This window comes from Pygocentrus nattereri, chromosome 5 (assembly GCF_015220715.1).
Source record: "Pygocentrus nattereri isolate fPygNat1 chromosome 5, fPygNat1.pri, whole genome shotgun sequence".
Classification (NCBI taxonomy): Eukaryota; Metazoa; Chordata; class Actinopteri; order Characiformes; family Serrasalmidae; genus Pygocentrus; species Pygocentrus nattereri.
The window spans coordinates 30450726-30478419 of record NC_051215.1 but is presented as its reverse complement, the minus strand read 5'-3'; the positions used below and the strand labels follow the sequence as shown (position 1 = coordinate 30478419).

General features: G+C 37.6%; 1 protein-coding gene across 1 annotated transcript in view; it reads right to left on the bottom strand.

Moving 5' to 3' along the window:
• Nucleotides 1–27694, bottom strand: part of srbd1 (S1 RNA binding domain 1) — an 85641-nt gene that overhangs the window by 36421 nt on the left and 21526 nt on the right. The window contains exons 14-15 of the mRNA XM_037538307.1: nt 12737–12828; nt 2654–2736 (exon numbers count right to left, since the gene is read on the bottom strand). Coding sequence (XP_037394204.1) covers nt 2654–2736; nt 12737–12828 — 175 coding nt within the window. The remainder of the gene's footprint in view (nt 1–2653; nt 2737–12736; nt 12829–27694) is intronic.

Genomic DNA, 27694 nt, shown 5'->3' with positions numbered 1-27694 from the left:
AACTTATTTTTAGAAAATCAACAAAATATGTCATTCGAGCATGGTATACAAACTTTCACCTGTGAATGCCTCTGTGTGTGTGTGTGTGTGTGTGTGTGTGTGTGTGCAAGACTGATTCAAATGAGAGATGCACTGATTAGGACAGTGAGTAAGTGTGCATTTGGCTAGCACAGTGTTGCACCACAGTTCAGTGCAAGTCTTTCTAACACTGTGTGCTTTGAGAGAAGGAAACAGTTATGAAGATCAAACAGTTTTTCCCCCATCAGGTAGGAGCTGACAAACACATCATTTGGCAGATTAAATCAGTCAGTATTAGGGCACACTGCTTTATCAGCATCAGCAGATGTCCAGCAGATAAAGCATCAAATGTGCTTTTGTAAAGCAGAACAGACAGTTCTGTTTAACAGACAGAACATACTTTTTTAAGGCTCTAAATTACCTAGAACCTGCTTACATGACAGAGCGTCTGTCTGCTTCTTTTCCAATGTGTAATCTTAGATCTGCGGATAGTGACCTTTTGCGAACACCTTGTGTAAAATACTGAAAACATAGACTCTTTCAGTTATTCTGCTTCTAAACTGTGGAACTCAATTCACCTTTTATTAGACAGTCAAGCTCAGGGTTCAGTTTTAAGAAGCAACGTCTCGTGGTATGTCAATTTATTTCATCTGTGTCATTTTCTTATATGCTTCTAAATTTCTTGTATTACTGTTAAGCTTTATGACCTGTCTATAAAGCACTTTTTGTTGCCACTAGTACAAAAAGTACTATATAAATAAAAAATTCTTTGTCTTATTATTATATTGCCTTGCATGGACTGGCGACCTGTCCAGGATATAGGCTGCAGCACCCCCGCGACCCTGAGGGAGAAGCGGCTTAGAAAATGGATGGATTATTATTATTGTTCTTACTTCAATGTTGCTCCAGTTCAACATTTTGAGACAGCTGGAGAAAAAAAATTAAGACAGTATAATATCACAATATTTTGGGTTTCAGAACACACGAAGGCCCAAGTATCGATAATTTTATATTAAATTATGATTATTTTTAGGGCATTGTTAGATTAAAAGAATACCAAAATGCATATCTGTCTGAAATCCATGACATGGGGCAGTTTCTTTGTAGTGACACCGAGAGATTTGGCAGAACAAATTTTAAGAACAGTTTAATAGTGGTGGATTAAAACCTGGGCCTTCTCTCAAGGTATATCCATTGGTCCAGTCATCATGTTGCTGTGCTCAAATGATGCAAAAAAGAAAAAAATGAAGATCTTTTTAAAATAATATGTAAAAACAAAGCCTGTTTACATGTGGTTTTTCTAATTCACACATAGAAGAATCTGCTAAATATATAAGTCTAAGGACAGTTTTTTGAATATCAATACTACACAATTCTGTTCCGCTTCAATAAAAATGTTATTTATAACAGGAATGTAGGAAATTGGACAATTGTTTATTTTTCATCATGTAAATTACATACATAAAATGTACATTTAACTCCTTAAAATAAATGTCAGTAACAATATTTATAGATGGAACCTATGCTTAGATAAAAAATGCCCTGTGCCTTTGTGGACCTCTGATGCATTCGAAAAGCGCTCCCATCTCTGTCCCTTCACTGTATGTTTTCCATTGCGAAGGAACTCTCAAACACAACACACACAGTACAAGCTCAGAACACACAAACTCACTTTTTTGTACTTTCCTGAATCACAAGCCTTCTAAGAACAACAAACTGTTTCTACGGTGAACTAATCTGCATTTATTTTGCCAAGAGGTCCTCCATAGTTGAAGGCCACGTTTTCTAATAAAAGACAGGGAGAGATGAAGAGACGGAGAGGGAGCGAGAGCGAGTATGCAGGCAGAACGGCAAGACAGAAGGAGGAAAACGGAGAAAGAGAAGGGAGGATACGAATGGGCCTAGAGTCTAGAGTCAACATATGATGCTACCGGCAAACTTAATCGAATTAATTGTGTCAGAATAATGGATTACACACAATATGAGACAGCAAAAGCAAACAGACAGCAGAGGGGATTAGCTCACCAGTCCAGCTGACTCCTGTTTAGGGAAGCTATTACTCAAAATTTTAAATCTGAGCCAGTGTTAAGATGGTTGTGAAAGCGCCTGGTGTTCCTTTAAAGTGTCAAAACTGAGCTAAACACGCCATCATGTACAAAACAATGCTTCTCTGAGCACATCGTGGATATTGTCTGTACTTAAAAACACTCCTAATAAGGTTTCATTATAATGAGAGACTAAAAAGTCCCATGTCACTGAATTTAGTACAGTGCAGTGTGTGAAACAGCGAATATAAAATCAATGTATTTATAGTTTTGACTTTTTTTTTTTTAACTGTAGCACTACTTTGTCTTTTCATGTAATCAAATGTTTGAAAATGTATATCGTGACATATCAAGTATTGCTGAAATTTCATCACGCATCATATTTCATATATACATTTTCCCCATATTATCAGTGTTTTATCCTGTGTTCACGTAGTCAGCTCCAGTGTTATATACAAAGAGAATGCATTACTAATCATAATAATGACTTTAGTCACTGATTTCGAAACAAAAAAAAAAGATTTTCATTAATCAGTGTAGTTTTCTTTTGAACTACATTGTTCATACAGTCTCAGTGCCATGTAACTGACCTGGTAAGTACCAATGCCAATGTGTTTAGGAGCAATCTTCACCAGCTCAGCCAGAGGGTCCTGAACACGTCTTCCAATCGAAACTAAGAACAAAGACACATCACACAAGCAGAGCATGAAATAGCTTTGAAATCGTGACTGTTCTCACTGCAGGAATACAGATACAGATAAGATCTCAAGGGATCAGCAAAATTACTCCTTTAATAAACCAACAGATCTGATTAAGCATAGATTAGCTATGCAAATAACAAATTCTCCACAAGCAATGCAAAGCACACAGGTTCATTAATTATACTAATAAACTCTACAGGTAAAACCAATTACAGACTCATGTGTGAGGCTTCACCACCCCCATATTATAATTACAATTATACTCACAATCAAACAATACAGAAAACATACACATTCATGCCAAAAAAGTGATAAAATGGTTAAATAAAAAAACAGAACTCAGTTTCCGCTTTGAGGTGAACTGTGGAAAGTGTATTAAGTAATAAACATTCAGCAGAGATGCAAAATATAGAATTAAGTAAAATTACTTAAATGACATAAAAGAGTCTTTAGAATTCATAAATAAAATGGATCCCAAGGCTAACCCGTCTGGCACCTCACAGTACAGTAATTAACACAGCACTGGTGATAGAGATACAGCTGACCAGCTCAAATTAATTACAGCGCTGCCAAATTCATCACTTTCAATGGTGTATAACTTTCATATGACCTTAATTTAACAAAACTACATTTGAACTCTTTAAAAGCCTTTCAGTCTGGCTCTTGGCTGAGAGGCTGGAAAAGAAAAATCAACAAACATGCAATGATGTTTAAGTGCGAACACATGACAGGATCATTTAACAGCCTTAGCCACAGATGAATATACCATCACATGGCCCAAACCAAACACATTATTTATTATATATATATATATTTTTTTGCATACATATACACACATTATATATATATATATATATATATATATATATATATATATATATATATATATATATATATATATATATAGAGAGAGAGAGAGAGAGAGAGAGATCGAGATCGAGAGAGCACGAGAGAGAGAGAGAGAGAGAGAGAGAGAGAGAGAGAGAGATAGAGAGAGATTGAGAGAGAGAGCACGAGAGAGAGAGAGAGAGAGAGAGAGAGATCGAGAGAGAGAGAGAGATCGAGAGAGAGAGAGAGAGAGATCGAGAGAGAGAGAGAGAGAGAGATCGAGATCGAGAGTGAGAGCGAGAGAGAGAGAGCACGAGAGAGAGAGAGAGAGAGAGAGAGAGAGAGAGAGATTGAGAGAGATTGAGAGAGAGAGCACGAGAGAGAGAGAGAGAGAGAGAGAGAGAGAGAGAGAGAGAGAGAGAGAGAGAGAGAGAGCACGAGAGAGAGATCGAGAGCGAGAGAGAGAGACTTGTTCTTAGATATATAGGCTACACACGTGCATAAGCCGTAAGTCTCTTCCCAGTAAGTTTAGTAACATAGAACTACGCAAAGACAAGAGCAATGGTTTATGGGTCTGATTAAACAGGCGCAAATAAAAATTAAATTACAAAAAATAAAACCTCAATTTAGGAGGAATAAAATGTGACAAGTCTTTGGCAATACCATCAGCTCACAGGCCAAAAACAATATCATAAAACGTGGGGAGCACGAGGAGTTTGATGCACTTGTTTTATTAGTTTGTTTATTTTGTGGGTGAGCAGGGAGAATTAAAAAGCGCAAAGTTTTAGCCTTACAAGTCTAGTCGCTTTGCTATAGTATTCAAATGCAACTGAATTAATTAAATCTGAACTATGGAATTACATTTATAATATTCTTGCAACATTACAGTTGCATTCTGTATTGAGTTTTGAGTTTGCACCTCTGACTTTCCTCCATTTGTTTCAATGTCAAACAATGACAAAAAGAGGGCAAAAATGTAAAAGATAGGGTTCGGCAGATTCTACTTGTTCCACTCCTTTCAAACGGTCTACAAATATTACTGTGATGTACAGTATAATCTTTTGGATAAGCTAGCGATAACTTAGTTAGTAGGCCAAACATGGCCCACAGCAAAATACGGCCTTGTTTCCAGCTAATTGATGATAAAATGACAGCCACTTAGACGATATCTGAGAGCACAAACTCGAGTGACTGGTGCAAGAGTGAAAGCCGAAATGATACGTGATTTGTGGTTTGTGTAGTCCTTCGCCGTCTCAGAGTCGCTTTCATGTTTTCATATTTTTTTTTCCTGGCTCTGATTTTTCCTCGCTTTCTAATGATGAGTTCCCACCACCAATCAGGGAGCCTTTCTAAAATATAAAAGGCCGAAATGTGTGTGACATGTCATTTTTAAAATACCATCACTATTTTTAAATACAACAGTATACTTTATTACTGCTATACCACCCAAACCTAGTAAGGAACTTTTCTATTTACTCAAAGCATAACTGTACTACAGTATAATTTTATTCAATAAACTGAAACATATCTACTTCTAATGTGCTACATTCTACAAATGTGGCACTGGGTGAAAGTTCAGACCTCACAATTTCTCCACACTTGGTGAGTAAACAACATAACTAAATAAATCATATAACTAACAAACAAAGTTAGAAAATGTTGCTAGATATAAGTGATTAACAAGCATTTATTGTGCATGACCAACAGAATGAATATGAGATTTTAGCTGAAGAGAAAATCAAGAGATGAGCAAATGTAGAGAAAAAGAAGACAAGAGATGCAAGACAGACAAAAGATAAATCTGAGAAAAATCACAAGTGGGAAGCAGAGCTGGTTTCAGCCTGTCAGAGAGAGAGTATAAGAGCTAGAGGGAGAGTGAGATAAAGAAAGAGCAAGAGAGAGAGTGGTGCTTTTGTGTATGCTGTACAAGGCCTATGCTGAAACTCCATCCCTGTGCAAATATTATTGCAGGCAGCAACTTCCCACTGAGTTCAATGCAGAGACGCAGAGTGAGGCATGGCAATCATCCTGCAGCAGCCCACCTCCTCCCTCCATCACCCACTTAAAGTCTCAGCCACACCTAGAACTGTAGGTATTACACACAGTCTGCCTGCCAGTCCGGTACCCACCAACGCTCTCCTCTATTCACAGACATATTGACGGACCTATCCGCTTGCCATTTGGATATTATTTGGCATGACATATGCTGGAACTTTCAAAATAACACAGTCCTGTTAATGTTCTTGCATAGAAATATATTCAGTGCAGTGTGACACTATCCTCTTCAGGAAATCAGACAGGTTTCCGTAACAGCTCAGCTTTTCCACACTGACCGTGACACACTGGAAAACACTGTTTTCATTTTAAAAACTTTGCTATTATGATTTTTCATTGTTTTCAAAATGCTTCATTGCCATGCTGAAACGACAATACAATAAGAAAACGACTATATATATATATATATATATATATATATATATATATATATATATATATATATATATATATATATATATATATAAATATAAAACACAGACATTCTACCAGAGCCAGGCAGTTTGTGGTGGTGCATGCCAGAAAATATGGTTATGCAAACCATGTTGGTACGCTGCCTGACGTAAAGCAGTGAATAAGAACATATCGGTCATGCACACATATACACTGTACAAGTGTATATCTAAAAGTTTGCAGACATCTGTTTACTGGTGTTTCTTCTAAAATAATAAGTATTAATAGGCAGTTTGCCTATTTTTTTTTGTTTGCTTTGCAAAATGAAATGGTGTGCAAATAATTTCACCTCTATTTAATAATTTATTTAATAAAATCAGTACAAAGACAACACATCAAATGTTGAAACAGAGTGTTTGTTTTTTTGTTTTTTTTTAAATAATGTGCCCATTCTGAATTTGATGCCAACAACGCGCTCTAAAAAAGTTAGGACAGGGCAATAAAAGGCCGGTAAAGAAAAAAAAAAAAAAAACACCTGGTAGTTGACTGGCAAAAGGTCAATACCAAGACTGAGTATATAAAAAGCATCTCAGACAGTCTGAGTCTTTTAGAAGTAAATATTTGGAGGGGTTCACCAATCTGTGAAATATTACACAATTAAATAGTGCAACAATTGAATAATGTTTCTTAACATAAAATCTCGAATAATCCTGCTTTTCATCTACGGTACACAATAACATTAAAAGATTCAGAGAACCTGGAGAAATCTCTGTATGCAAGGGTCAAGGCCAAAAAATACTATTTGTCAGCAGTGATCTTTGGGGCCTCAAAACAGACATGATTCTGTAGTGGAAATCACTGCATGGGCTCAGAAACACCTCTGAAAACCAGCTCCTGTGAACACAGTTTCTCGCTGCATCCACAAATACAAGTTAAACCTCTAAAAGACAAAGAAGAAACCGTACATAAACAGGTTCCAAAAATGCTGCCCCCTTCTCTGGGCCCAAGCTCATTTAAAACGGATTGAGTGGAAGTGGAAAACTGTCCTGACAAATAAGCATTTTAAATTCTTTTTGGAAAATCATGGACACTGTGTCCTTCGAGCTGAAGAGCATCAGACCTCTTATCAGCACACAGTTCAAAAGCCAGTATCTATGATGGTATAGGGGTGCATTAGTGCACATGGCATGGGTGACATGCACATCCTTGAAGGCACCATTAATACTGAACTTGTACATGTTTTGCTAACATATGCTGCCAACCAGAAAACGTCTTTTACAAGGAAGGCCTTTACTATTTCAGCAAAACAATGCCAAACTACATTTACAAACTGTATGTATTACAACAGCACTGCTCCATATTAAAAGAGTCCTGATAGTAAACTGACCTGTCACACTGATAACATTTGGCACATTAGAAAATGAAAAATACAGTAAAGGAGACTCTGAACTGTTGAGCAGTCTGCATAACTATTTTAAGCAAGAATGGAAAAACATTTCACTTTCAAAACTACAGCAGCTCTCCTCAGCTCCCAAGCACTTGCAGAGTGTAGGCAAAAGAAGATAATTAATTTTTAAAAATGAATTAATAATAAATGTAAAAAAAAGTGGTAAACATGCCCCCGGCCAAACTTTTTTGGAACTTCTGTTTCAACATCTGATGTTGTCTTTGTAGTATTTTCCTATATAAAATATTATACACACACACACATATATATATTGTCATATATATATATTGTCCAAATGGAAATGGGGTAGCATAACATTTTAATTAAATAACTGTACATTCTGGATGTGCTGACAAACTTATCCAAAAGACATTAGCATTTTAGAAAATGTTTAGTTTTTCCCATCCACTTTACTAGTAAAAACTGCATTATTGGTGGTTTAAAACACTATTTCAGTGTTAACATAGAAAATGATTTTATTTTTCCTTTTTCAAGCTGGTTTTTGTTTTATTCTTAGTTTAATCTTTTTTGTTTATGCACCGTTAGAATTGCTACCCAATTTCGTTGTACCCTGTGCAATGATAAAGAATCATGAATCTTGTTAAATATATCACTATTGACTGACAAACTGTCAAAATGCTAATTGGATTTTCAGCTCAACCCAAAACTGCTAACATGTTTGCCAATGAAAAACGGTAGGTCCAGTTAGGATCATGCAAATAGGATTGCACAAACTGGCTCTACTAGTTTTTGTCAGCAAGACTGCCATGTTTGGCTGATCTAATCCTTTCAGATCACAGGACAAATGCTAAAAGATGGTAGTGTTTAAAGATCACAAGCACACTGGAAGAAAACAGCAAGAAAAGAATGACAACACAGAGTGAAGTTCTTCAGCTGATTTAGTTCTTCAGAACAGTGTGGCAGAGGTGCACCCATTTCTGGTGTTGTACAGTGTTTACACACTAGAGGTCTCTCACACTCTAAACAAAAAGGGTACTATTAAAGGGGTGTAATAAGAAAGCTAACATTGAGATTTTTTTTTTTTTACTTTACAACAGAAGGTCAACACTGCCTACTTCTTGGTGCCTCTGGTCAAATGCTGGCATTAAATATGCAGAGCTGGTGGCTAGAGTGGACAACTGCCTTGGAGATTTTTCCCCATTTTAACCGGGCCCCTTCAATTTTCACACATTCAAATGTATCAACAATGAACAAGTATAAATATACGCACTAATAATTTGTGCACATGGCAATTCAAGTACAAAAGTGGATGTATTTATTTGACATGCTTTTTGGTATAAACAAATGTAGCAACAAATTTTCCATGACACTTCTTATACTACTGACACTGACTAAAAAATAAAGCACAGCTAGTGCAGAAGCATCTCATACACTGCAATAACACAGTATATTCTTTTTTTAGAAAGATAATTACACTTCACATCACATCACTCTGTCTTAAAACCTATGACATTTTGTTTATTTCACATTTTACCCTTTTCAGTCATCATAAAGAAAAAACATTTAGTCAGTAAGAACAGCAGTTCAACCTCAAACTCCACCTATGTATTACAGCTATTGGCTCACAAGCTGCTGAATACTACTTCTATTGGCTGCCTATCAAAACATATGAATTAGTGTGCTTCATGTACGTTATATCTAAATAAGGTACCACTAGGTGGTGCTTGACTTTGTAACGAAGCTGATTCAACATTTGCCATCCAACATGTACTTGTTGCCTCCTCATACAAAGGTTTCATGAATCAGACACAGAGGAGTTCGTGCATCATTAAAGGTGGTCTGATCTGCACTCTTTTTTACACAAAAAACAGGTTTATATATGACAAATATGTTTCTATAATTCTGGACACAAATTCTTAATTTGGGCTACAAGATTCACAGGCCCGGTGGCCCCTGTAGCCAGTGCAAATGCTCAGATGTGTTAACTCTTGTTTTAGAACATAATTTAATGCAAAATAAATTAAAATCCAAATACGCTAACACATATAAAACATAAGAATTTGTTATGAATGTGCATGATTGTGTGTTCATTCAAACAGACACAAGCACACACACATTCACAAAAACAGAGTGCTACAATTTTATACGGCTTTCGTAAAAAGGATAAATATAGCTCCCCAGTTCGCTCTCGCACTTGACCAGAGGAAAATTTATGATAAATCCCACATTGATTTACTGCTTTTATAGAGGAAGTCTGGAATAATTCTCAGATCCTGTTTTTGAGAGCCATTTCCAGACTTTTCTATACACTTCTTGTGTTTGGGGTTACCAAGTGAATGTCTGTGTGGTCCAGGACACCGTCAAGGCTTGAAAAGTCCAGCGTGACAGAAGCATAATGAGTAACACAGACCTGGTTGGACCACAACTGACAACAGCAAGGTCTGTAAATAAAGCAAGGCATTTAACTTCAGAACTAAAAACTTAAGTCAGTCAATTGTTGAAGCACAGCTTACATTATTGACCTTAAAACAAATATGATGTAAGGATGCAGACTACAGGCAACCATCTGTGAAATTACTGTCAGATAGTCAGATCAGACTAGTCTGACTGAAATGGCAGGGAAAGATTGAGCAGCAGGAGCTGAGTTGGAAAGACAGGTAAGACACAACTGCAGGGCCAGCGCTGGTACTGGAGACATGTTTTCCAGGGTCTAGACAAGCACAAATATCTCCTGACAACTCTCATTCAAAAAAGAGTTCTTGACAAGGCTATGAGTCTAAAGGATGTGTATCTGTCAAGAAGCTGTTAGTGAGAAAAACAAACAAACAAACAATATTGAAGAACATGTAAATCTAACAAAAAAGCTGCTAGTTCAGAACATTGACTGGCCACCCCAGAGTAAAAAAAAAAAGGAATTCGTTACAAACACATAGCGTCAACAAAATAAATACCAGAAAAGTTATATTTGGAAGTGGAGGCTTTGGTGTAACTTTCTGTAAAACAACCATTTTCCATTCAATGTTGCGTATTTTTTGACACTAGAACATTAATTATTTATACTTAATGGTGGCTGTGATTGGAAATTAGTAAATGGAAGTTTGACTTTTGCAGAGTAAACAACAAAAAAATGCCAAATCTTAGTAACACTATTTTGAGTGGCCCTTTGTAGATGATTATTAACTCTTAGCAGATTATCAGTAACACATCAACAACATATTAGTGAAGTAGCAGTACTGAAACATCTGAATACACTAAATATCTTGTAGATGTTCTGATGATATATTACTTACATTAAGTTGATGTATTGTTAATATGTTACTTCCATTACACAAAACCTAACCTCAAAATAACACAAAATACACATTTATTATGCATATGTGTATAACTGTGTAATCATGTCATATTGAAGTATGACATTTCTTGGGTTATTGTCAATATCTGAAGTGAAAAATGTAAATTAGTGGCATGAACTGACTATGCATGCTACCTCAGTTAGGGTGACAAGTTCAGATCTGTTCAGACACAGGACAACATATAATACAAGGCAGGGGAAGAAGGCTGTAAGTTAATTTATATGGTAATTAAAAGTATAAATAGAATAGAAATGACAACACCACTATGTCCTTTCTGATACAATAATCAATGTTTAAACTTCGATCTGATATGTCATCTTTAAAACCTACTAAGCTTTACAATGACTATTTTCAACTTAAGCACTTCACCTAAGATGAGTATCTAAAAGTCTATTATGCTGAACCAATTCTAACACTATTAACCCACAGGAAAAAATACATAGCTAACATGTCACGAAATTTGATCAGAGTCAATCTTTTCTCTCTCAGATGTCTGAAGCAGCATTTGCTGCTGATATCAACTCAACACAGATATCCATCAATTCTGATGTTCCATATCTAACGCACAGCAGTTATTTTTAATCTGCTGCCAAAAGACCAAAAATATTCAGACAAGCCTTCTAATTAGTGAATTCAACTGCACATACACAGCTTGTTCTCTGAAGTGAAGGAGCTCCATCAAGTAACACTGCAACAAACTGGAGTGATCCAGAACTAAGCACCCAACATCAGTACCTGACCTCAGTGTTAGCAATAGCATGACTGAGATTTCAGGATCCTCAGGACATCACTTGCTATCTGGCTAGTTCACGGTGACCTAGCCAACAGTATGAACGACTGACTGAACGAACTAAAGAAACGAAATTAAACTCCAACAAGGAAATGCTGAAATTATGTTAAACTGAAACAAGGAAATACTGTGAGCGTGTTTTATTTACACAATGAACAATGGAAATGCGCAAGTAATTTCACCAAGCAAATAGCAAGAAATAGGTTGCAGTTTGTCTTTCGACGTTAATAGCTCAAAATAGCTGTCAATCAAAACAGGATTCAGCCTTTCGACTGATCCTCCAATCATCTTGCAGAAGCTAACCCTAACCCTAACCTGCCCACCCACAGCTCCATTCACTCCCAGAGCCGCTCAGCGTCCGGGAGCGGGACAAAATCATGGCATTTATCCAATGACCGGCTAGTTTTGAAGCAATGAAAAAAACGTCCCATGCAGTCCTGTTGAAGTGAATAGACGCCCAGCTTCTGACGCATTTGTAGTCAATGAAATGTTAACACAACTGTACATATTTGACCATTTAACGTTTGACATTTTAGGGGATAGCTGAGCTTCCCTTGCAGTCTTAGAGAAATCGCCGCTGCCTTATCCATCGCTACTACATGCCCTTGAATTTTAACTTTTGAAACACGATTCTACAAATTTCCCGTTGCGCTGTAGGATCGGTAACATACACACTCGGGTTGTAACTTCAAGTTCACCTTCAAGTTGTGTCACGTTAGGTGCTTTGGGAGCTGTAGGAGCTTTCGGTGGGCATGAGGGATTGGTGCTTCCAACGCATTCCTTCTCATTACCAAGACAATAGGTGTTAATCGCTTCACAGCAGGGGAGTGGGCTACATGGGGGCTGCTTTCCCTTATGAAAATTTTCTTAGCTTTAGTCATTCTAGTGCTAATGCTCTTGTAAATGAAAGCAATCAAATCCTCACAGTTCTGGTGTAAGATCTTTCTACAAAAGTAGAAGCTGTAACTGCAGCAAAAATGGGACAAATTCCTTATTAATATCCTTGATTTCAGAAGAATGTTGAGGAGTCCATACATTTTTAGACGTACAGCGGACTTCCTATAGGACATTTTGTTACATTCCTACCCTGTTGCCAGCTTTCACAAACTGAAGGTGTAAAAAGGAAGTGGGTAAGAGGTAGTTACCCGCACTCCTCAGGTTTGGGTCCAGGTCTGGCATTTCTTTCACAGCCTCTGGACTGACACTGTAGATGGATGCTCCTGCTTCACTGGTGATACTGAAAATGCGACATAGAGATTTTAGATAAAAGTGAAAAAAAGAAAGTGAATTAAACAGGTCACGAGACAAATCCAACTGAAACCTCACAGTAATTAACACAGCACTGTTGACAGAGATAGAACTGACCAGTTCAAATTAATTATAGTACCACCAAATTAATCAACTTCAGTCAGACATAGTTTTCAAATGACCTTAATTTAACATGTCTCACAACTCTTTACATACATATAAAAAAAGCATCTCACAAAACTAAAAAAAACAATATAATAACATAATATATGCATTTATGAACATCGTAAACCAAAAGCATTACATAGAGAAACGGTTCAAAAAGTGAGTCTACAAAGTCTGTATACTCAAACACCAAGAGTCCATTTAAATAGATTTGCATTGAGAGCACTGAAGTCTGAGACCAGCACTGCTATGTCCTCACTTTGAGGGTTCAGGCTGTTATAATTCAGAGCAACACAAAGGACACACGCTAATATACACAAACATCACATTCGCCACTGTTTACTTTAGCCATCAAAGGCTATTTGAGCCGGTTAATCTCAGACCCCAAGCGTGATACCTACAGTGTCTGTGTCTCAGGCCCATTTATCATAACTACATTTTTGTGAAGAATAGTAATGAATAAATGCAAATAATAATATAAAAATGACAGCCTCAACAGCCAGTCTATTTAGTGGGAACTGGTAATAAATAACTAGAGTTAACAAGTGCAACAGTGATCCAGGATCTTAGCAGACCCCAGTTACTTTTCAATATAAAGGTGCAAGGAGAAAAGTATTAAAGCCACTTTACTTATATAGCCTGTTGCTTTGTTGGTAAGTATTGTTTTTATCAATTTTGTAACATTAAATAAGATTGTGAACAATGTCTATCATGGGCAATAACCTTCAAACCTTCAGTGCTACTCTGCAACTATAATGTCTCATACTCCATTTGTACCCCACTGAATGCAGTTTACAGGCTGGAGATGGTCTCCAATCTATATGTGAATGTTGCACTGAAGGACTTAGGATAGATGCACTGTGCAAACACCCCCTTTCACTGACTATGTAATGCTGGCTAAACATGAGTCACCACTGCCATCTAGAGGATACAGTGACAAAAGGAAAATGATTCACACCACAAAATATGGTTCACTGCAAGATCTGCTTACCAACACAGGCTGGATAACACCATTTTCTCCCGTCTTTCTTTGTGGCACGAGCGAATGCTTTGAAAACGTCAAAACTGTTACAACAAAACACTGACAATTCTGACTGATGACTGATTGTGTATTCATACAGATTCCTTTCATGGAATTTTTTTTATAGAACTTTGCAAAAAAAAGTTCACTTCCTCTCTATTTTTTGTGGTCAAGCTTCATAAATGTCAATGTGCTTTTACCGTGACTTGTAACAGCCTTGCAGAAATTGTTTCCAGAAAGTATTTTATCAATTGCAGATTACTAACTGCAGAGATAGCATTGCAGTAACATAAATTATTAAAACATATATTATAACTGCTGTTGGAACAATATTATAATATAACACCATTTTTAAAGTTTGAAGTTCTTTTTTTCTGTATAGTTCAACCATTGAAAATCATTGAGTGGTTTGATATGAAATTATACTATAGAAAAACTTAGAATGAGATTTCCTTACAGTGGTAGTGATCAGACACAAACACCTACACAGATCATGGAGGAAAAAGGGCAAAAAGAGCTTTAAAAAAAACCCTCAACACTACAGGCAGTACAGCTACTCTCGTTTAGTAGGCCTCACTGTTAACTCTGGCAATTAGCAACATCTTAACTGTGACAGCTCACAGAGGCTTTGTGACTGGTCCCCCCCCCTTCTCCTTCTCCTTCCCCTTCCCCTCCATCAGAGCATCATCAACCCCACCCCTCCCCCATCAACAGCTGACATGTCGCCGTGGAGACAGTGCTAACAAGGCCTGGCACATGACCTTCAGACAGGTCATTGTGGAGCTGGTCATTAAAAAGACGTGCTTGTGCGCGAAACACACACACACACACACACACACACACACACACACACACACACACACACACACACACACACACACACAAAGTGTGGTCAGAGGCTGCAATGACTAAATCCATTATTACACTAACAGGCTTTGCAGATACAGAAATAAAATACTTGAAATCCATTACTTCTCATAATAAATCAAATGATTTAGTCATAAATGGCCCTTTCACGCTCTTACATACAGTATTAAGCAATCTCAAACACAATTACTCTGGGGTGGTAATCCATTGTTTTGAGAACCCCAGCAGCTTCTTTGTTTGACTTACAAAAGTTCCCTTTTTTATTCTTTATTTCTTTATTTTTCAGTAATGCCTTCTTAACAGCTGCACATCCTTTCAGAATTTTGTCACTTCCCATTTCGTTTGACTTTCCTCTTCCTTATGCAAGTGAATATAACCAAACTGCACTTTGACCCTTATTTGCAAAGTTTTGCAAAGTATCAATAATTGCAAAAGAAAATTATACTCAAGACAGTTGAATGCAAAAGAGCAAGACCAGCTACAAGATGGATGGACAGAATCAAATGGATCATAAACAAGCCATTCACAAGCCTAAAGACCCAAACAGAAGACAGGATATTCTGGAGAAATACTGCAACATGTAAACTTGGACTAACAAATCCTAAACAACCTTGACCTCATATTTTATGGGTGTTCTAACAAAACAAAGCTAACAAATGTGTAATAAGCAAAACCATTCAGAAAAAATAAACATCAGGACAATTTTTAAGTTACAGTCCAACTGATGCATTGGTTAAGGCTCCTGACATTTACTGATACAGTGTAAAATTCCCATCAATAAATTACTAATAATTAGTGGCTTGCCTCATTTTTTCTTGTTTACATGTCAGTCTTTATGGAAACCATGTGGCAATCAATCACACTTACATCAGAGTAATATAGCTGGAACTGCTAAATTTGCACACAAGACAGGATCATGTTTAAAATATCAAAAAATAGGCTCCTGGATAGGATACCCATATAATAATTTCACCCTCCCAGGTTGGTAGCAGCTTGTAATAGAGGGAAACCTAGCTAAGAAACCTGGAAGGTTCCAGCCTCCACACCACAATATGTACAATATCTAAGAAGTAAGTTTTTAAGGTAATTAGAATTTGAAGAAATGAGCCCCTCCAATAAAAAAAAAACATGGACTGATAATTCCATCTTTTTTTTTAGTTATTTAGTTTATACACACACACACACACACAAACATACATATTTTAAAAAGTATATATACTTTTATGTAATTCAATGTATACGTATACATACATATACATATATATATATATATATATATATATATATATATATATATATATATATATATATATATATATATATATATATATATATATATATATACACACACATATACATATATACATACATATATTGCTGAATTTGGTGTTTTTCTTAATCTGCCAATGAGTGACTGTCCCGCCCTCACCACACACACATTTCACCCCTTCATTAAGTGATATGTGACACTGTAGGCTGCTCTAGGTCAATTGAAAGAGAGATAGTGCCTGGATTTAGAGGAGACAGACACACCTAAGGGAAAAGAGCCCAGAAGTGAGACAGAGGCACACACAGCTCACAGAGAGAGAGCGGCTGACCCCTATCATGTCTGAATTAATTAGCACGGCTGCTGGGGCAGCTGGGTAACAGCCCTCAACGACCCTGACATGAATCCGTATCCCACCCAGTTTCACCCTGTCCGGGGCACGGTCATACTACAGGCAGGGCATCGCTGTGGCAGCCAACAGAAGGTTGTCCGCGCCCACTCCGCCACGAGTGAGCACAAACATGAAGGCACAAAACAGACTGAAAGACGTCCTCACAAAGATGCAGCCTGCCTCCAAGAGCTGTGTATGACTGGACGACCCTTTAGGTCACTCAAGTCCAAATGCATACATATACACAAACATACACACATTTACAGTGTGGTCCATCAAGGCTTCATCATCAACTTAGGGCAAAGTCACAGTTAAGTTCTCTGTTCAAAGTAACACTGGCCCTCTCATTACTCATCATCACCAGGGCCTGAGGCTCAAGACCCCTCTGCCCCTGACCACTGACTGACACTCAGAGATGGATACACGCTTTGATACGTTCCCCCCCTCAACAACCCCTCAAACAAGAGCGCTAATTAACATCAGTCATCAGATCCTTTTGAGAGAGGAATAGACGATATCATCGCCACAGTAACGCGATACACATGACTCTTGGGTGGGACGTGAGCATCACAAGGAAAGAAGCGTTCAACAATCTGAAGGACAACACAACCTCATTCTGACCTCATGTCTCAAGGATTTCATGTCTTTTGTGTGTGGTGTGTGTAATGAAACAGAAACTACGCTGTACTACACGTAGAGTTATAAGCAGAAGTTTAAGCATCCTCGTGAATTATAGGTTTTCCAAGTTAACAAAAAAAACAAACAAACAAACAAAAACAAAACAATATAGACATCTACAGAGAACAGACTTCTACACATTTAATGCACAAATACTGTTTATTTGCTGAATTTAATCTGGGAAAGAAGAAGAAAACTTAAATGTCTGTGCAAAAGTAATGGAATACTGTGTTATATTTTATGTTTTAAGGTCTTCCAAGATGTTACACCATGTAAATAAACAGAAATTGTGCAGTAAAATGAGCATAAATAATGAGCATAGATTTACATTTGAAAATGCCCATTATGTGCTAAATAATTTTACTTCATAAGTCAACAAAACCTGTCATGTGATCAGGGGTATTGAAACTTTTGAACATTATTGTACTGTACTCTTCCATACAGAATTAAATAACTGAAGCCAATATTAATTTAGCTTTTTTGGAAGTCAAAGCCTATTGGTTAAAACAAGAATATGCTTGGTGAAAACATAATTACCACAAACATGCCATTTTCTTAGGAAACAAATACATTTAAAACACAAACTGTAAATGGTTACATGGCACAGGAGATTTTTTTTCTAATTTTCATGAAGCCTTTTTAGCAGCATCATGGCACATTTTTAATGGAACCATTGGAATAGAAACTAGGCCTGCTGTTATGATGACATTTACATAACGATTAACTGTGATAAAAATCACTGCAATTAACAATTTTTTGAAAGACATTTAAATTGTATTAAAATACAAGACTAAAGTAGCCAAAATAGATGATTAGCCACTTTGCTTCCTAGCTGTCAATATTTAACTTCCGGATTACAGACACAGCTCCAGCACAAACATTACTCATCTATGTCATCCAAAAGAGATATAGCATCAAAAAGAAGTTATAATTTTTGCTGTTTTCAGGAACCCCATGATATATTTCAACAAATGCATTTTCTCCTTAGTTTTATTTGTATGTGTCCAAATCCAAATGATAAAAGTGTACCAAATATTTTTTTGTTTTAATGTAAACGTATGATTGTAAAAGCTAACAATGATGGAAAATAACTGTGATCTGACTAAATAATTGGCGCTATGTAAATCTAATAACTATAGGTCTTGTAAAACTTGAACCAGACCTAATCAAAAAACATTCCAATAGAAGTCAAAATGCATATTCCAAATTCATTCCATGTAGCATGCATTGTCTTAAATATATTAATAAGCATAATACCCCAGTATGGTGTAATAAAAACATTCTTCTAAAATTAGCCGCAGAACATTTATGTAGATTACATTGCTTGCCAAAGTTTCAGCTCCCCCCTCAAAAAAGTCCTAAAAATGTTATATAAAGACACTGCTGAACTAATCGTTGAATGATTATTTCAGAATTAAAAAAAGGTTAGTTTGAGTTTTTTTATTCTGTGCTCCAGAGCACTTTTAAGATGTGAACCAGTTCCCCCAGTCCAAATCTTTATAGTAAACTTTAACCTAGAAACAAGAAAGTGCGAACAGCCCTGTAGTAAGAAATTCCCTGTAAAATCAAACAGGAACACAAGAATTTAAAACGATAACGATGTGTTAAAGTCTATGCTACATTTTAATGCAGTCAGAGTCAAGGACATCTGTCTACAGTCTGACAGCTTTATATATCCCCAAAGAGTGGTTTATGAATCTTCTCGAACACTTGGAATAAACATTCAGTTTTCTTTGGCTGCCTTTCTAAAGAACTGTGGAGAAAAGCAGCCCTCACAGCAAGGCCCGATCCACTCTAAGGTTATCTTCATGCAGTTACTGCATGTCAAACATGTAAAAGATATCATCGGGGTGCTTTTTGGCAGAACTGGAAATTTGTTGGAAAACACTGAAGGAAAGTAAAACCTCCTGCCTTCCAGCTGTAGTGTCGCTAGTAAATTGTGCAACATGATCAGTCATCATTTTTCCTCAGTCAAACTTAGTCGAAATGAACAAGAACATCAAATCAAGAACTCAGTATTCTGAACTGAATAGAATCACAGGCCAAATGCATTGTTAAACCACGACAGACCGCTGTAATTCTATAAATTCTTTGATGAAGGCATAATAAACTTTGCCCACCTCTAAAATGTCTTCCAAGTATGACTGTCACCATGTGCCAGCAGGCGGGGAAAATGAGTTATGTTTTCTGATTCATGTTGTTTTGAAAGGAATCAAGAACTGTACTTCAAAATGCAGAGTGTCGATATGTGTCATTTGTGACTCCTGAATCCGTTTAGGTAACAATTAATCTAGGCAAGCAAAAGTTGTCCAACACTTCTACATCTCCACCATCAATGGTAAAGTAACGGGTCTTTTCCATTGTCAAAACCTTTGCTTTCCTCATATTGAACTTAAGTTCCATCTTTTCACTCTGTTTGTTACACTTTCCATATAAGGGCCATCTGATCTATGAATGTCATGTCATTCACATTATCTAAGCTTACTAATGTTTCTTCCACCAATTTTTGAAATCATCCTCCTCCAGTCCTGCTTCTCTCATTGTGTATTCAGCATGCAAGTTCAACAAGCAAGGTGATACTGGGCAGCACTGCCCCCGCACAACTCCAATAGAGGAGGGCCTGTGTCCAGCAATGATTTGGTGATTTTCCTGCTTTAACTCACCTTATTTAACTTAACTGAAAATTGACAGATTCAGTGAGAATGTTTGGTAGGGAAACTATCAAACTGTGCTTGGCAATACCAAATGTAATCTGTACAACTGTGGAACTATGAACCTTTCTTGACTCTGCCCTGGGAGCTGAGCTGATGAGACAGGCTGGTGCAATTAGATCAGGCTCTCTTAATAAACAGGATGCCTGTCGTTTCACCCTTCAGATGCAAAGTGGAATGAACAGCAGTAATAAGGGCAGCAGCACTACATTCTTTCCAAATTCTTTCATTCCACAATGAATGTCCAATATCTCACCTGACAAAAACCGGAGAACTATGCTGTCAACTAGACAATCTGTACAGTCCACCATATAAACAGAGAATTTAGCCAATATTCGAAACACAGTGATCGTAATAAATTCAGCTTAATAACTGCTGTCAAATTATTTTGTTATTCTGCTTATGCTTTTAGCTGTAGGCACCCATGTAAATATACATCTGACAGCCAGATAAAAAAAAATATTGGCCAGTGAGAGATTTTTTGTGACTTTGTATTTCCTTTGTTGGATTTGAGTTGGGTAAGAATACTGAAATAGCTAGAGATTATACCAGAACTGGTACAGGACAGAATCAGGACAGATTTTTGACAGATGATTTTTTTCCTGCCACAGCCCTGGTATTATTAGCCCTGCTAGAATTCAAACTCTCTTTAGTTGTGCCAGACTACCAGCATCTACAAGTATAGAAGTTAATTATGTTGTTGTGGCCACACCACTAGCAATAACCATATTGTTTGAAACACACATTTTTTTTATCTGGCTTCCATGCAAACTATGATACAACAGGGATTGTGACCAGGAATCTATGGAGGAACAACTCTCCCCCATGCTCTCAGTATATTGTGCTTAACTCAGCAGTTGCCTTTCAGAGTCACTGGACTGAAAAAAAAAATATTCAACGCATCTTAGTCTTAAATGGTATGCAAGAGTTTAATCTGAAGCAGTCAGAAACAAGTAAACAACTTATCAATGTGTTTACAAGTGGGCACACTACTGTTTTATGCTGGTCTTTTTTCTGTTTTGACAATCCTGCCTCTACACATTATACTAAAACAAAGGTGCATTTGGTCATTTTTCAAGTCAGTCAAACAACCATTTCCATCAAAGCAGGTGAGGCCATGTTGAAACAATGCAGCTTACCAGATTCTCTGGCATTAGCAGAGGTCTAGCTTGCAAGACTACAGGAGAAATAGCCTAGAAACACTGCCATGCCATGGACTCAATTATACTTCTGAGATTCACATAAGCTATGCATTGGGATCTTTTTTCAGAGCCAATGTAAAATCTGTTTGCAAAAAGAAAATAGTATTTTACTTCTCAGTTAGATCATTACATAAATACTTGGTTAGTCCACTCCTCATGGAAATCCCTATGTATGTTACCAACATCACTGAACCAAAACAGGCTACAAAAGACCAACAAAAAAGAACAAAGGAATGGATAGGATCTGGTCAGTTTGGCCAGTTGCTGCCAGCTTTGTAGCAATGCCTAAGCCTGTGGATTCTGGCCATAAGAAAAGATGATGAGATACCAGGCCTAGACACAGTCTGAAAATGGCAACATTTTTCGCCATGAAAAGGGCCCAAATGGCAGGTGTCACGGGTTGTCAGTCTCAGACGCTGCGCTAGAAGGCAGGAGCCACGCGGTCAGCGTGGGGGCCTTGTCAACGTCACACTCCAGCTGCCACTACCACACATATCTGAAAAGAGCAAAGCCTCACAGCCACTCACGTCAACCTGGTGGCAGACGCGCATCACACCACTACTCCCTTAAACGCACACATACACACAGAGCTGGTGGACAGCATAGTCCCCCAAGGCTAGGGAATGTTTCCCTGCATTGTGTGAGGGTCCAGGGTGGCATAGTGTTAGCCAACATTGAGTGCCCAGGCCCCAAGAATGTTAAGCCCTTATGTCAAACCTACTGCACTTACTGATGGTTATTTTCCAACCGACAGCCAATTTCTAATTTAAAAAGACTCTCTTAACAGGGAGAATTAAAAGGTGACTACACACTCTATCAGAAAAATCAATAAAAACACAGTAATAGCATATCATAGGTTTGTTTGAAGGCTGCAGATGCCACACTTAATTTAGAAAAATGAGATTGTTATATTTTAGTACGCTCTGTGTTATTTCTTCATGTCCTTGCTTGTCAGCTTCATTGTCTATGCATGCTTTATGTGCACTCTTGTTCTTTAGAAGTTTCTGTTAAAACTGTTAAGTTGTCTGATTGCGACATCCATGGTAACCTGAAAAAAAGTGGCCTCTCCACTACAACCCTCAAAAAACACCATCCCCAAGCTCTACTGTGCATACTCAAAATACCATTTTCATGGGAACCCCAATTCATTTTACACAAATGTGGCATTGCGCTTTCCATGTTTTGATGTTTCGCCTGCATTTTCTTTATTTCTCCAAGGCAATAAACTTTAACATCAAACCACCAAACACAAGTAAATGAGGCATGAAATGTGCAGCACAGTAAAAGGGTTATTGACAGAGACTGCTTCTAGTCGTTATGACATCACAAGAATCCATTAGATGGAAAGTGACAATTGGGGATTCTGGCATCTGGTTTAAGGCAATGAAAACTTTAAAGTAACTGCTCGTTCAATGTCATGCTCCACTGACGAGGATCAATCAACGCAAGGCAGACTGGACATGACACAGGACTGTCTGGAAAATCCAGCAAAAATCTACAAATTATTCACAGCAGGATGTTTGTAATGGAGATTTTATATTTTACTTTTTAAAGCTACAAAGGCCAAACAATACATTAAATATGAATGTTTATTTTAATATCATATTACCTATGTAAATACATGATGGCTATGTGACATCAATAAAACACTTACTGGTAACAGTAAGTGTTGCACTTATATATTATGTTTTATTGTATTGCACTGTGTATTGTAATTTACTGTATTGTATTGTATGGCACAGAGTTTCTGTGTTCAACTCCGTTCCTTTTTTCTGGGTATCTACAGTGACTTTTGTTTCTAGCAGTACCTGAGCTTAGGACCGTCTTTTTCCCCAACCTATTGGTAACTAGCAAAGATACTTCCTCTAGATAGTCAAAGCACTTCTTGTAAGTCACTCTGGATAAGAGCGTCTGCTAAATGCTGTAAATGTAACAGGAAACCCAAGTTTCAAAGACATGACAACTCTATCTGGTGATCACTATAAACTCAGGCAGCCTTGAGACAGTTCTCTGAAGAATCCCTGAATTTGGCTGTCCTTTATGATTCAGACATCTAACCTTAAATGAGCCTATAGCTGCAGGCATGTGACTGTAATTATCCTCCATCCCTTACTGTCCTCATCACCCTACCCAGAATCCTCTACAGTTCTAGGGACAAATTTCCCTGCTGCCAAATACTCGTCATCCAAGGCCCTACAGCCAGGAATGATGTCATTCCATCAAAAGCAGGCCAGCATCCAAGAGCATTAATTACCTGAAGTCAGACTATAGCAAAGGACAAAAAAATGACTGATGACCACAGAAAACAAAAGCTGCATCAGCAGCAGCACAACCACCATCAGCAACAGAAAGGACATTGTTTCTATTGGACAAGTTTCAAGGAACAGAAGGGGAAAAATATATATAGACACATCAGTGTAACAGATTCCCACAAGTTCCTGTTGCCTTCTCCTTTTTATCTGAATTAAAAAAGTGTATTCAGTAGTCAATAAAAGTCAATAAAAATGCTGAATGTCTTGTAAAAATTGTTGCATTGAGGATTGTGGACCGATAGCAGCACTAAGCAAGTCAAACTGAACTGCTTTGGTGACAACAAACACATATTTGCTTTTAATATGATCCAATTAAGATTAAGTAGTGTCTGCCATTGATAACAATACAAGATTAGTATCTTGTCAGCATAATAACCCATTCCAATTGTCAGAGCAGTTGTGGGTATTGAAGAATCTGTCGTGAATATTTTGAAGCAAGACATTCAACAAGCATTCTATAAAAATAACAGGCAGTAACCTGTCAACACTTAGACACTGTCATTTCCTGTGTACAACAAAATTTAACAAAAGTAAATAAAGCACCTTAGAAAGCATGAAGAAAAAAGAGATATGGCAAAACAGGAATCAGTCAAAAAACTGACTGGGACAGAGGACAATTAAGAATACTCCTGTAACACCTCATCCCTATGCAAACGGAGGCTAATGGCCACTGACGGGCCGGCTGGTGGTGGAAGGACAGCCTAGGGGAAAGTAGGGTGGTCACTCCTTGTTGTCCTCCGCCTACATGGCTAACAGGGCTGTCCGACCGGTCACCAGCCGGGGCTCTGTATCAGGATCGCAGCCTTGAGAGCCGAGCTGATGTGATCAGTTGGAGCCTTCACTCCGGGCTCTCTCGTTACACAGGATACATGTCATCTCACCCCTCAGGAGAAAGAAGCATAGTCAGCACAAATGAACAGCAGCGATCAGGGATGTTGTGCAACTTTGTTTTCAGATTCAGCCATTCCACAATGTTCAACCCAACCAAATACATGAGTTAACTATTCAAGTAGCTGAAAGTTTGGTGAGTCCAAAAGTCCTCAAATCTGGAGTAAATTAAATGTGTGGAACTGTAAAACATTCCACTCATTCAAACATTTCTCCAGCTAAGGTTTTTAAAAATCTAAAAACTACTAACCTGGCACGCTACACAATCATAAACAACAAACGTGCAATCCATTACAAACAATAAGAACTTACAAAAGCTCTTTAGATTTATTTCTTGTCGAAGACAGAAATACAAAGGCTAACATAAGGGTATTATGAATCATGACAGAACCATGGCAAAGTTGCCACTGTCTACTCTCAAGGGATTATGACAGCTAAGGTCAATCCTTCATGGGTCCCCCCCAAAGGATTTTGTTCATCTTGAAGGCACACCAAGGGTCTGCTAGTCATAATGAGGGGAGGCAATACACACACATACACAAAGACCCTTCCTGATCCTGGAAACATTCCTAATCAACCTGCTTCATGCTGTGGGTCAATTAAAATCTTGCCGTTAGAGGTAATTAGGCCATGCCTTAGAAGTTTTGCAACTGTCCACTGGAATAAAGAGGGCCAGCATAAAAGATTTCCTGGCCAGAGAGGGGTACCACAAATAAATAAACAAATAAACAAATAAATAGCACAACATCTACTACCTTACTACATTTATGGTCTTATGGCTGAATGCAAATCCTCAAAGTAAGGTTCTGAGAACTCATAAGTTGCTGAAAAAACTGTATCTCCATTTCTGTTTAATTAAAAACACATCAGTAACTTGGATGTAGATCATATTTACCCACATGTTGCTACCTATAAGCTGATTATAACACCTAGACCTATATGAACAAGACGTTCAGAAAGGGAAACGACAACAACTTAGTCCTAGTTTCTACCTAGTCCTAGCCAACTGCAGTCAGATGCAAAGGTTTGGGCACCTGGTCAAATTACACATTTTGTGGATTTTCTGTGAAAATAAGTGAATTTTTTTTTCAAACATGAAATGTCGCCTGTGCACGTTATTTTATTTTTTCCAAAATGTTAATCTCAGCAAATAACTACAAATAATGTGTTAAAATTTTCAGAAAAAAAATGTCATATTTAAGATCCTTCTATGGGATGTGTTAGTTTACTTCCACATAGGCAATCAGCTAAACACGTAATTTGTTTGACCAGGGGTGTTCGTACTTTCATACATTATGTCATGATCTGTAAGTTGATATTTGAGAAATATGAGGCATTGCTAAGCAAAGGGAATCAAGAAGTGTCAGGTACATAAAGAATGTTCACTAAAAAGTGAGGGAAACAAAACTTTGATTGCATTAACATACAACTGCAATCTGGTAATAAACACATAAGTATGAAGAAGTGGCAAATTTCTCCTTTCAACGGACTAACAGAAGGGTTGCTGAGCGCAGCGCCATCCTCCCGCGGGCTGACTACTGCATGTGGGCTGCTGGCGCTGCCTGTCACTGTGCAAGAGCAGCCAGGCGGAAGAGAGGAGTAGAGAAAGCTGAAGGGGACATGGGGACAGAGGGGGATAGAAGGATGAAGGGTGGGGGCACCAGGAGGGCTGTTCATCAAGCTGTGGCGTGGGGAGACATAAAGCAGACGGTGCAAATGAACCCAGCGGTTTAATTAACTAGAGCAGCGCTGGGAACTGGGTTCTTTCAAAGGGAATATGCTTGAAGATGCTCTCTCAAATACACAGAAACACACATACACAAGAGCAAACTTCTAAGATCTGAGGATACACACAGACACATGAAAACCAAAAACTCCCAAACTCTCCCAATCCAATTTATAATGCACTTTAAAATGCACTCCCAATGCACTTTAAAACCCCAACGCCAAATTCCTATATGCTCCTCCTCAATGCTACTCATTCAACACCATTATCTTTTATCTTCTGCGGCTCTACACATCATCTCACACTTTCATTTCTAATAATCCTGGTGAACTGTAAACAGAAAGATCAACGTAGGGCTGATCTTTCTGAATGCCATACCGCAGGACCACTGTGGCTGTTCTTTGCCCCTATTTAAAACCAATTCTAAGACTTTCAAACTTTATTTTTTACTGTAATTGTAAAATGACCTTGAGTATGAGATAAGTGCTATATAAATAGGAGAAATTATTATTATTATTTTTATTATTATTATTATTATTACAAAAGACAGTACAACAAACGCTTTTTAAAACTCCTGCTATCACAAATTGCAACAGTTCAGAGGGCATTCAGGAGTTTTCATTTTTACATGACACAGCTGCTTCTAATGCAAGAAAATTACTTTCAATTTAGCTACAGTTTTTAGTTCAGCAAAACCATTCTGCTCAACTACAGCCAAAACCAGTTTTCCTGCTATCAACAATCTGTCAAGTAGGAGTGAGCAGGGGAAGTAAGCAGTTCTCTTTCCCTCATGACATGGAACTAGCCCCATGGTAGGTCATGCATGGTTAATTTTCCCCCATAAAGGCACGCAAAGCAAACCTCGCCTCTAAAAAAATAAATAAATAAAACAAAAAAATAATAATAAAAAAAGGACTAATGAGTAGAAAGAAATGCCCCGGCTTGGTTCGTTCTGACAGCTCATAAAAAGTTTTTAGCTGGCCTGATCAAAGACAAGTCTCAAAGTCAACGAGACAACATCTGAAAACAAAGAACAAGCTGAGTCAGGCTATTCACTAGACCACTAATCAGGTGAGGACAGACCACTAATCTGCAATTCTGATGCTCAACTGTCACCACAGCAGAACATTCGATACGAAAATATGATGGTTGAGGGGAGTCATATATGCAACATGGGAAAAGCTGTATAACACCATATGGCTTTGTCAATTCATTCATTGCCTGACCTTTGGTCATTCTAAGATCAAACAGCAGGACTACAGGCCTCTGAAGACATTCAGTTACCAGCACTGAAAGGTCATCTTTCATCATTTACGAAGTTTCCAAGGTAGTTCGGCTGACAATACTTTGATGACTTCAGGACAACCATAATCCACAGGGAAAGAACTTGTGAAATTCATGCGCTTGAACTATTTTAAGCCATTTAGGCACATTTATTTAATCAAATTAAACAAAATAAAACCCTAGAAAAAAATGTATGGTAGGAAAAGGGTGAGATTCTAACAGGGACGTGTCCATTTCAGGCATCTGAGAATGCAAATCATTCTAAAAAAAACTGGATGAAGTTTAAAATATAAAGTTCAACATCGTGTCAGTGACAAGCTACTGGAAGCACATCTGTCATGTC